The sequence below is a fragment of the Lampetra planeri genome, chromosome 20 (genome assembly GCF_965212315.1).
Source record: "Lampetra planeri chromosome 20, kcLamPlan1.2.h2, whole genome shotgun sequence".
Classification (NCBI taxonomy): Eukaryota; Metazoa; Chordata; class Hyperoartia; order Petromyzontiformes; family Petromyzontidae; genus Lampetra; species Lampetra planeri.
In genome coordinates this window covers 12,511,412-12,522,911 of record NC_136126.1, presented here as the reverse complement: position 1 = coordinate 12,522,911, position 11,500 = coordinate 12,511,412, and the positions used below count along the sequence as shown (strand labels likewise).

The following is an 11,500-nucleotide window of genomic DNA, read 5'->3' as shown; positions in this document are numbered from 1 at the left end:
AGGATACCCTCCTGTTCCGTCGACTTGTTCGACCTTACCTTCGTGTTGCTCGTATTTATATCTCCGTGTCCCCGCTTTGAAGCCGTCTGTGTTTAATCATGCAATCATTTCCTCTCCTCCATTACCATCGGTTAGCACGACTATCTGTGCCTTCACGACGGCTGAGTGGATGCATCGTCTACAACAGCAATTCACGGCATATTCATGGCCCGATTTCTCGCATCTTCCCATTTCTGTCGCCACTGTTGCTGTTCATCTTTTACAACCTCGTTTGTGTGGCGTTAACGATCCTATCGTTTTTAATGACATCTGCAATCATGTTTGTGTCACGTTCACTACTTTATAGTAGCTGGTTATGAACTAGTTTACCAGACTGTGTGATTGTTTTTAGTTTGTTCTGTTTTACCATTCTCATGCCATGTTCGTAATGATCGTGATGGTGATTTTCGTGGTTTCAGATGTCACTTTGTCCTGTTTTTGTTTACATTTCACGGGTTATTTTACCCCTCAATGAGGAGTGCACCGTTGATTACAATTGCACAAGATCACCATGATCTCTCATATCCAGCAAGGCGGCCTTCATTCAGCAGTGCGTGGACCATGCCTCATGATGATTGTGTTGTTGTTTTATTCAGACATCAGTTTCATTCGTAAACAATAATTGCTTTCCCCACTCTGCGGGTGAAGTCGTAATTGTTTTTACGAAGCTGTTCAAACTGATAACACATCAACTGCTTACGCAATTTATCTGGATTATAAGACGCAACTTTTGCCCCGTTTTAAAGCAAACGGTTCGGGGGTGCGTCTTGTAATCCGACACGCGCGTGTGTGTCTGTGTGTCTGTGTGTGTGTGTATCTGTGTGTCTGTGTGTGTCTGTGTGTGTGTGTCTGTGTGTGTGTCTGTGTGCGTGTCTGTGTGTCTGTGTGTGTGTGTCTGTGTGTGTCTGTGTGTGGTGTCTGTGTGTGGTGTCTGTGTGTGGTGTCTGTATGTGGTGTCTGTGTGTGGTGTCTGTGGTGTCTGTGTGTGTGTGTGTCTGTGTGTGTCTGTGTGTGTGTCTGTCTGTGTGTGTGTCTGTCTGTGTGTGTGTGTGTCTGTGTGTGTGTGTGTGTCTGTGTGCGTGTCTGTGTGTGCGTCTGTGTGTCTGCGTGTGTGTCTGTGTAGTCTGCGTGTGTGTCTGTGTAGTCCGGCAAAACAACCTCCTACCTCCTCGCGGTACCGGACGGGCAACACTGTCGTGGGCAGTGCTGTGGGGGGAGGGCCAATGCCCATTGGCCTCTCCCCTCATGGCGTCTGTGACCACCACAGTGGCTAAACGGGGGCTCTGGACGGGTGCGAGGGGCTGGTAACCCCTCCACCTTCAATTAATTACCACGAAACCACGAATTAAACATAAACCTGTAACTAATAAGCTTGTGCCGGAGGCCCCGGGGGGTCAGGCTTTTATGACGTCTCCTGGCCAAACCCCATTTGGCGGAGCCAGGAGATTGAATCTTCACCCTCGGGGCTTCTCCAGAAACAACGAAAAACCATTGCGGATGGCCACGTGGAATGTTCGAACGCTCACTGCGGAGGAGAGGCTGCCACTCCTTTGTCGGGAGCTGGACCGGTACCGCCTGGATCTCTGCGGCATTCAGGAGGTCCGGTGGACCGGTTCTGGTTCCTGCCACCATGAGGGGTTGACAGTCCTCCACTCGGGGCAGGAGACTGCCAAACAACAGAGTGTGGCTCTTCTTCTGAACAAAATAATGAAGGGGACGTGGGAGGGTGGCGGTGAGGTGTGGGAAGCTGTAAGCCCCAGGATACTTTGGGCTCGCCTTCCCATCAACCGGAGGCGAGGAGTGGTGGTCGTGATTACTTATGCCCCCACCGAAGACGAACATCCGTGGAGGGATGCAGGCAAAGCCGATGAGTCAGATGCCTTCTATGACCTCCTGTCACAGGTGCTGGCTAAAGTGGCCACTCGGGACAGAGTCATCTTGTTGGGTGACTTCAATGCCCGAGTTGGTCATGATGCTGGCACCTGGTTTGGAGTGATTGGAAGGCATGGGCCAGATCAGCTCAATAACAACGGTAGGAGGCTGCTAGATTTTTGTGCAACCCATGGGCTTGTAATTACCAACACGCTCTTCTGGCATCGGCGCATCCACACAACATTATGGATGCATGCCGGGTCCAAGCAAGAACATCTGCTGGACTACATAGTGACGGACCAGCGGATGCGAGCCCATGTCCTTGATACCAGGACCTACCGTGGAGCTGATCTGCCCTCTGACCATCGACTAGTCATCTGTAAGATGCGCCTGCCATTCTTCCACTCCGGTGGTGGGTGTACACCCAGGACCCCATTCCAACCAAAAGTGACCTGGTCTCAGTTAGCTGATGAAAGTTGCAAGCGAGAATTTCATCATCGCTTGCAGCTGGGGTTGGCATCGTCCCCTACTCCACCTGATGTCGAGGGTAAATGAGCGAGGTTTAAGACTGTGACTCATTCAGCTGCAATGGCTGCTTTGGGTACGCGGTCCAGACCTCCCCAGAAACCCTGGCTGACAGAGGAGGTGTTCAGGTTAATTGACAAAAAGCGACAGGCCCACTCTCATCGCCTACAGCATCCCACGTCAGAGAATGAGGAGGTTTACCGCAGCCTTCGCTCGGAGGTTCGGAGAGCCGTAAGGCGCTGCAAGGATGGGTGGTGGTCGCGGGTTGCTGAGGAGATGGAGTCTGCCTCAGTGGCCCGCGATCACAAATCACTATTTAACTCCATCAAAAAAGTAACCTGCAGCGCCACACCTATTACCATCATGAGGGGAAAAAACGGTGATCCAATCTCCGACCCCCAGGAACAGGTTTGCAGATTTGCTAAGCATTTCTGTGAGGTCCTGGGGGAGGGAAAATCTCTCAGCCAGGAAAACATCATGGCACAAAGTGGGGATAACCCTGCTGAGGCTGCGGTGCCTCAAATATTGGAAGAGGTCACCCCCTGTGAGTGGCTGGCTGAGGTGCCAGCTGTTGAGGAAGTACTGAAGGCGATCTGGAGTCTGAGACCAGGAAAGGCACCGGGCAGAGATGATCTCCCAAGCGAAATGCTGAGGGAGGGTGGCGTTTGTGCACAGACTGCCCTATATGACATCATAACAACAGTCTGGACCACTGAACGGGTACCGCAGGATTGAAAGGATGCCCTGGTGGTCCCCCTCTTTAAGAAGGGGGACCGCACAGACTGTAACAACTACAGGGGCATCTCACTCCTCAGTGTGCCGGGAAAGGTCCTGGCAAGGATTATTCAACATCGCCTTGCTAGGCACGCTGAGGAGAGGCTTGCGGAGCCCCAATGCGGTTTCAGGAAAGGGCAGTCCTGCACAGATGCCATATTTTCTGTCCGTCTGCTACAGCAGAGGTGTAGTGAATTCCAAAAAGACCTACATCTCTGCTTTATTGACCTGGTCAAGGCCTATGATACCATCAGTAGGCCTGGGCTCTGGGTTGTTCTTCGTGCTTTCGGAGTCCCTGACCCTCTGCTCACGATCATTAAGGACCTTCATGATGGTGAGCGGGCCCGGGTAAAACTACGTAGCCGGGAGTCGGAGCCTTTCCCTGTACACCTTGGGGTGCGACAGGGATGTCCTCTGGCTCCCGCATTATTTAACATCTATTTCGACTGCGTAGTTCGTGAAGCCTTCAATAGCTGTACCGGGGGAATTTCCATTTGGTACAGATATAATGGGAGGCTGATCGACGCCCGGGTGTGATCAAGGGATGGCTCCCTATTGGTCAACCACGTTATGTATGCCGATGATTTGGTAATATCTGCTCATTCAGAAGAGGAGTTGGAGACGCGGCTGCTGAGACTGGAGCGTGCCACTAAGAGGTGGGGCCTTACCATCAGCCCCACCAAAACTAAGCACCTGCCTGGGTATTTTGTACCATCGGACACTCCACCCCCACAACTCCCAATCGGTGATGGGGCAGTTGTGGAGAGAGTGGAGAGTTTCCCATACCTGGGCAGTGTGCTTATGACCGGCTCCAGTTTATCAGCAGAGGTCTCACTCCGAATCAGTCGAGCGGCAATATCTTTTCATCGGTTGCGTAACGCTGTGTGTAAGCTACCTGGTCTGTCGCTCCGCACGAAGCTTCAGGTCTTCTCGGCCACGGTCATTCCCTCCCTTCTCTACGCTTGCGAAACGTGGACCCCCCTAATGGAGCATCTTCACCGGTTGGAAACATTTAGGCTGGCCTGCCTACGATCCATCCTGGGTTTAACCAGGCTGGATTGTGTGAGGAGCTCACAAATCCTTGAAGGATCTGGGCAAAGTCCCATCGGTGAGCTCCTCCAGCAGGCAAGGCTGCGTTGGCTGGGTCATGTAGCCCGCATGCCCAGCCACCGCATGCCTAAACAGCTTTTGTTCGGCCGGATCGAGGGGGCTAAACGGGCGCGGCACGGGCTAGAGAAGAGATGGAGAGATGTGGTACAGGAGGACGTGGAGTTGAGTGGACTTGCCGATGACTGGTACCAGCGGTGTCAAGATCGGCCTCAGTGGAGGAGGCTCGTGAAGGACGCTACTGGGCAGTTGGAGGCAGTCGCCCTCCCACAACAACGGAGGGCGGAGGAGCGACGCTCACAACAACGAGCGGAGCGCCGGGTGGCTAAAGCACAGCAAGTTGGTACAGTAGGGGGCACAGGTGGTGCATCAGCCAGTCATCTCGGTCATCTCGGTCAGTCGACCCGTGGCACCTGCTGGGTCTGCCCCGTGACTTCCTGCCAGCGGGCGTTCGACACTTCACGTGGCCTCAAGGTGCACTTGGCCTGGCACAAGCGTCGTGGTGACGTCACCGCCACTTAGTGGTGAATGGCGGTTGTTGTGTCTGTCTGTGTGTCTGTGTGTGCGTCTGTGTGCGTGTCTGTGTGTGTGTCTGCGTGCGTGTCACCAGACGCGTGCAACTTCGTCGACGGTGATTGCGTCTTATTTGCTGGGGTGCGTCTTATAATCCGGAGTTCTACAAAAACAATGCACCTTGTGCTTGACACATTTCGGGGAGTTGGGGGAGGGGGGTCTTTTTTCGGTGACGCGTTGATTTGGCGCTGCCCAAGGCGCATGGCCCGAAACGTCTGCTATCGCATTGATCTCGAATTCAATCGTCGCGTGCCTGCGAGATGTCGTCGAGTTTTTGATTGGCTTGTTGAGCCCCCCCCTCCATAACCCCCCCCCCCTCTATAGCCCCTCCCCTCTAAAGCCCCCCCCCACCCTCCATAGCCCCTCCCCTCTATAGCCCCCCCCCTCCATAGCCCCTCCCCCCAGCTGGAGTTGACGCGGGGCGACTTGCGGCGAGCTCGATTGGTCGCGCCTGGCTCAGCCCCCACCCCCCACACGGCGCTCTCGATTGTTCGAGTGCTCACGCCTGGCCGGTGTGGGGGGGGGGTGTCGTGGGGGCGGGGCGCTGGGGAGGGGCGGGGTGGCCGCGGGGGAGGGGCGGGGCTGCTCCGCCCACATCGGAGCAGCGCTGCCGCTCCCACGTGCGGCAGAGTCGTGGAACCAGCTCCCACGTGCGCCACAGTCAGGGACCCCCCCCCCCCGGCTTCTCGCAGGGACCCCCCCCCCCCGGCTTCTCGCAGGGGCTCACGGCACCGGGGGCTGGGAGAGCCTCGCTCGGGGGTCCAGGGAGCCAGAGCGGCGGGGAGCCTCGACCGGGGACCGGAGGATACAACTGGCGGGGTGGAGCGCGAACGATTCTCGGCGAACGCCGCTGCCGTGACCCCCCCGAGTCCCCGAGTCGTCTCCAGCGGGACGCGGGGGTCGGGATCGGGGAGTCGTCCCGGGCGGAGCGCGGTGGACTCGGCCGGGATGGACGCGGCCGCTTCCTCGCCGCGCCAGGGCTGGCTCCGCGTGCACGGTGAGTGGCACAGCGTGACACAGCGTGGGGGTGTCACCCTCACCACGCAGTGAGTGACACCCTCACCACAGCGTGACACAGCGTGACACCCTCACCACGCAGTGAGTGACACCCTCACCACAGCGTGACACAGCGTGGGGGTGTCACCCTCACCACGCAGTGAGTGACACCCTCACTACAGCGTGACACAGCGTGACACCCTCACTACAGCGTCAGTGACACCCTCACCACACCGTGTCACCCTCACCACAGCGTGACACCCTCACCACACAGTGAGTGACACCCTCACTACACGGTGACATCCGTACCATCACCTACCTCACCAGCACACAACACACATTGCCCTCATCACCACCACTACCTTCACCATCATCACACAAATGATCACCTCCCCTCACCATCACCACCACCACCTTCACCATTATCACACAAATGATCACCTCCCCTCACCATCACCACCACCACCTTCACCATCATCACACAAATTATCACCTCCCCTCACCATCACCGCCCTCAACATCACCACCATCACGACGAGATGCGTCATCACCCTCACCCTCACTCACCATCACCCTCATCACCATCACCCTCACCACCATCACCCTCATCACCATCACCCTCATCACCCTTGCCATCACCACCATCACCATCACCCTCACCACCATCACCCTCACCACCATCACTATCACCACCATCATATCCCCTACTCTCACCACCATCACCATCACACCCCTCGCCCTCCCTGCCCTGCGTCACCAGGCGCAGGTTGTCACGGGGATCAGAGCGCGCGGTCCATGCCCTCACGTCCCCGTCTCTTCATCAGCACCACCATAACCACCACAACAACAACCACCACAACCACAACCACCACCACAACCACCACCACAACCACAACAACAACAATCGCTGTTAGCGAGCGCCTATCAAGGCCGACACTGACACACGAGGGGGTGGGTGGCCAGTACCTCGCCCGGCCGCCTTTGTCTCCTCAGTGGCGATGTTTTTATTTACATCGCCACCAAGTACTCATTTGAGGCTGAGTCGATCTAGGGGAGCCCCAGGACCGATTCAGATAATCGTCACCGGTGTTGGCCGTGAGCGGGAATCGAACTCTGCTCGGCTGCTTCGTAGTGCAACGCGCTCACTGTGATGCTACCGCTCCCCACTACCACCACGACCACCACAACAGCCACCACTAACCACCACCACGAACCACAAGTGTCACGACCACCACCATAACCACCACTAACCACCACAACAGGCCTCGCTAACCACCACAACAACCACCACTAACCACCACAACAGGCCTCGCTAACCACCGCACGTGTCACGCTGCAGCACTGAGGACTGTGGACACGCCTGGCCACATCTCGCTTATCGTGCCCGCTGTGTGTGTGTGTTACACGTGTCGTTGTGTGTGTGTGTGTTACACGTGTCGTTGTGTGTGTGTGTGTGTTACACGTGTCGCTGTGTGTGTGTGTTACACGTGTCGTTGTGTGTGTGTGTTACACGTGTCGCTGTGTGTGTGTGTTACACGTGTCGCTGTGTGTGTGTGTTACACGTGTCGTTGTGTGTGTGTGTTACACGTGTCGCTGTGTGTGTGTGTTACACGTGTCGTTGTGTGTGTGTGTTACACGTGTCGTTGTGTGTGTGTGTGTGTTACACGTGTCGTTGTGTGTGTGTGTGTGTGTTACACGTGTCGTTGTGTGTGTGTGTTACACGTGTCGTTGTGTGTGTGTGTGTGTGTTACACGTGTCGTTGTGTGTGTGTGTGTGTTACACGTGTCGTTGTGTGTGTGTGTTACACGTGTCGTTGTGTGTGTGTGTTACACGTGTCGTTGTGTGTGTGTGTGTGTTACACGTGTCGTTGTGTGTGTGTGTGTGTGTTACACGTGTCGTTGTGTGTGTGTGTGTTACACGTGTCGTGTGTGTGTGTGTGTTACACGTGTCGTTGTGTGTGTGTGTGTTACACGTGTCGTTGTGTGTGTGTTACACGTGTCGTTGTGTGTGTGTGTGTGTTACACGTGTCGTTGTGTGTGTGTGTGTGTGTTACACGTGTCGTTGTGTGTGTGTGTGTTACACGTGTCGTGTGTGTGTGTGTTACACGTGTCGTTGTGTGTGTGTGTGTTACACGTGTCGTTGTGTGTGTGTGTGTTACACGTGTCGTTGTGTGTGTGTGTTACACGTGTCGCTGTGTGTGTGTGTTACACGTGTCGTGTGTGTGTGTGTTACACGTGTCGTTGTGTGTGTGTGTGTTACACGTGTCGTTGTGTGTGTGTGTGTTACACGTGTCGTTGTGTGTGTGTTACACGTGTCGTTGTGTGTGTGTGTTACACGTGTCGTTGTGTGTGTGTGTGTGTTACACGTGTCGTTGTGTGTGTGTGTGTGTTACACGTGTCGTTGTGTGTGTGTGTGTTACACGTGTCGTTGTGTGTGTGTGTGTTACACGTGTCGCTGTGTGTGTGTGTTACACGTGTCGTTGTGTGTGTGTGTTACACGTGTCGTTGTGTGTGTGTGCTACACGTGTCGTTGTGTGTGTGTGTTACACGTGTCGTTGTGTGTGTGTGTGTTACACGTGTCGCTGTGTGTGTGTGTTACACGTGTCGTTGTGTGTGTGTGTTACACGTGTCGTTGTGTGTGTGTGTTACACGTGTCGCTGTGTGTGTGTGTTACACGTGTCGTTGTGTGTGTGTGTTACACGTGTCGTTGTGTGTGTGTGTTACACGTGTCGTTGTGTGTGTGTGTTACGCGTGTCGCTGTGTGTGTGTGTTACACGTGTCGCTGTGTGTGTGTGTTACACGTGTCGTTGTGTGTGTGTGTTACACGTGTCGTTGTGTGTGTGTGTGTTACACGTGTCGTTGTGTGTGTGTGTGTTACACGTGTCGTTGTGTGTGTGTGTTACACGTGTCGCTGTGTGTGTGTGTTACACGTGTCGTTGTGTGTGTGCCCGCACCACACGTGGTAGGCGATGACATCAGCTGTGTGTGTGTGTTACACGTGTCGCTGTGTGTGTGAGTGCGTGCGCGCGTGTCAGCACGCATTGCTGTTGTGGGGGTGTTGTGATGTTGTATTGCTGTGGTGTTGTGGTGGCATTCCTTTCAACCCCTTATCAGTGCCCTGCCTTATTACAGACCAAGTCACACCTCATTGGTCACTCCGTGACCTTATAAATTCAACGTCCATCCTACAAAAGTCCCATCACAAGGGAGAAACACAAACAAATATGAACGGCTGTACGCCATGGACCTGAAAACTCAATTCCCCTGTCCAAGAATACGGCGGCTGAGCCGTGTGGGTTGACAGCTATTTGGTGGTGGTGGTTGTGGTGGTGGTGATTGTGCTGCCCCCACGCACTGAACCCCACTCAGGCTTGGGCGATGGAGGTCACATCAGCTGGGCTGGGCAGCGGCGCAGGCAGGCAGACGTTGTTAAACACAAGCACGTGGGGAGACAAACACGGCGAGGAGCCGGGGGTTGATTGTGTCTCATCATCATTAACGTAACGATGGCTCTGCTGATGATTATGGTGATGATTATATAATCGCTTGCGTCACTTCGTGTGTGCCCGGCTCCATCACTGGCGGCGTTTGCCTTGGCGCTGCCCACACAGAAGACCTCTCACTCTCTCACTCGCCCACCACGCTGCCCACACAGACCTCTCACTCTCTTACTCGCCCACCACGCTGCCCACACAGAAGACCTCTCACTCTCTCACTCGCCCACCACGCTGCCCACACAAAAGACCTCTCACTCTCTCACTCGCCCACCACGCTGCCCACACAGAAGACATCTCACTCTCTCACTCGCCCACCACGCTGCCCACACAGAAGACCTCTCACTCTCTCACTCGCCCACCACGCTGCCCACACAGAAGACCTCTCACTCGCCCACCCGCCCACCACGCTGCCCACACAGAAGACCTCTCACTCGCCCACTACGCTGCCCACACAGAAGACCTCTCACTCGCCCACCCGCCCACCACGCTGCCCACACAGAAGACCTCTCACTCTCTCACTCGCCCACCACGCTGCCCACACAGAAGACCTCTCACTCTCTCACTCGCCCACCACGCTGCCCACAAAGAAGACCTCTCTCTCTCTCACTCGCCCACCACGCTGCCCACACAGAAGACCTCTCACTCTCTCACTCGCCCACCACGCTGCCCACACAGAAGACCTCTCACTCTCTCACTCGCCCACCACGCTGCCCACACAGAAGACGTCTCTCTCACTCACTCGCCCACCACGCTGCCCACACAGAAGACCTCTCACTCTCTCACTCGCCCACCACGCTGCCCACACAGAAGACCTCTCACTCTCTCACTCGCCCACCACGCTGCCCACACAGAAGACCTCTCACTCTCTCACTCGCCCACCACGCTGCCCACACAGAAGACCTCTCACTCTCTCACTCGCCCACCACGCTGCCCACACAGAAGACCTCTCTCTCACTCACTCGCCCACCACGCTGCCCACACAAAAGACCTCTCACTCTCTCACCCGCCCACCACGCTGCCCACACAGAAGACGTCTCACTCTCTCACTCGCCCACCACGCTGCCCACACAGAAGGCGTCTCTCTCACTCACTCGCCCACCACGCTGCCCACACAGAAGACCTCTTACTCTCTCACTCGCCCACCACGCTGCCCACACAAGACCTCTCACTCTCTGACTCGCCCACCACGCGGCCCCGCGCCTTTACGGGCCGCGGCTGCCCCGTATCCGCGGATCAGCCTAATCTGGGGGGGAGGAGGGGCGCTCATTCTTTCGTATGACAATGTGAAATTACGACACATTATACGCATGGCGTGTGTGTTTATATATTGAGGTTATGAATCCTCTATGGAGGCGTGCAGGGAGGGGGGGTGTGTGGGATTCATGGTTTGGCTCTGGTGACCGTAGCAGTTGCATTGTTGCGAAGTCCGTTCCTCGTTTTCCATCGATGGAAGGAGGTGACCGCATCTGCCATGCCCTGTTCTGCACTGGCTAGGGGTCGAACCGGGGCGGGGGGGGGGTGTGCGGGGTCCGTTACGAGCTCCTTGTTTGATAAATCGCTCCAGGTCGTCCAAGATGCGCTGGGTTACATAAAGCAGGTCTGGGCATCTCTTTGGATCTTGGATGGGTGGTTTTTTTGGAGCCAGTGTGGGGATGGGAGTATTTGCACGGGGTGGGGGGGGGGGTGTCAATATAAGCCCCCCTGCTTGTGGTGCCCATTGTAGAGTTGTGGGTCCCAGGGCTTGGCGAGCGTACAGGGGAGCAGTCCTCTGCGGTTGAACAGACCAGCAGCGCCAATGTCGCTGCTGTGCGTGCACTTGTGCCCCCCCCCCCCCCCCCCATGTGGTGCCTGCTCGGTCTCTCTGAGACTCAACCCAGACCGTGGGGTTTGTTGAGGGCCCCTTTCAGGGGGCTTCCGAAGCTCCGGCTCCTATACAGGGTCACGCCGAGGTGATTTGGGGGGCTGGCTTCACGTCCTACCCTCCGCCCCACAAGAGTCACCGTCAAGCGGTCGGCAGCCTCGTCGTCCAGACGTGAAGCTGTCGCCAGTCTTCGCCGTGATGGAGTCTCGAGGCCGCCTGTGAGAGTGCGGGCGATGGGAGACTGCTGGTTGTTGTTG

General features: G+C 55.9%; 1 protein-coding gene across 1 annotated transcript in view; it reads left to right on the top strand.

Moving 5' to 3' along the window:
• The first annotated feature begins 5,498 nt into the window (after positions 1-5,498).
• Positions 5,499-11,500, top strand: part of LOC144724456 (ras GTPase-activating protein nGAP-like) — a 589,022-nt gene continuing 583,020 nt past the window's right edge. The window contains exon 1 of the mRNA XM_078603594.1: positions 5,499-5,887. Within this exon, the coding sequence (XP_078459720.1) occupies positions 5,839-5,887 (49 nt within the window). The 5' untranslated portion in view covers positions 5,499-5,838. The remainder of the gene's footprint in view (positions 5,888-11,500) is intronic.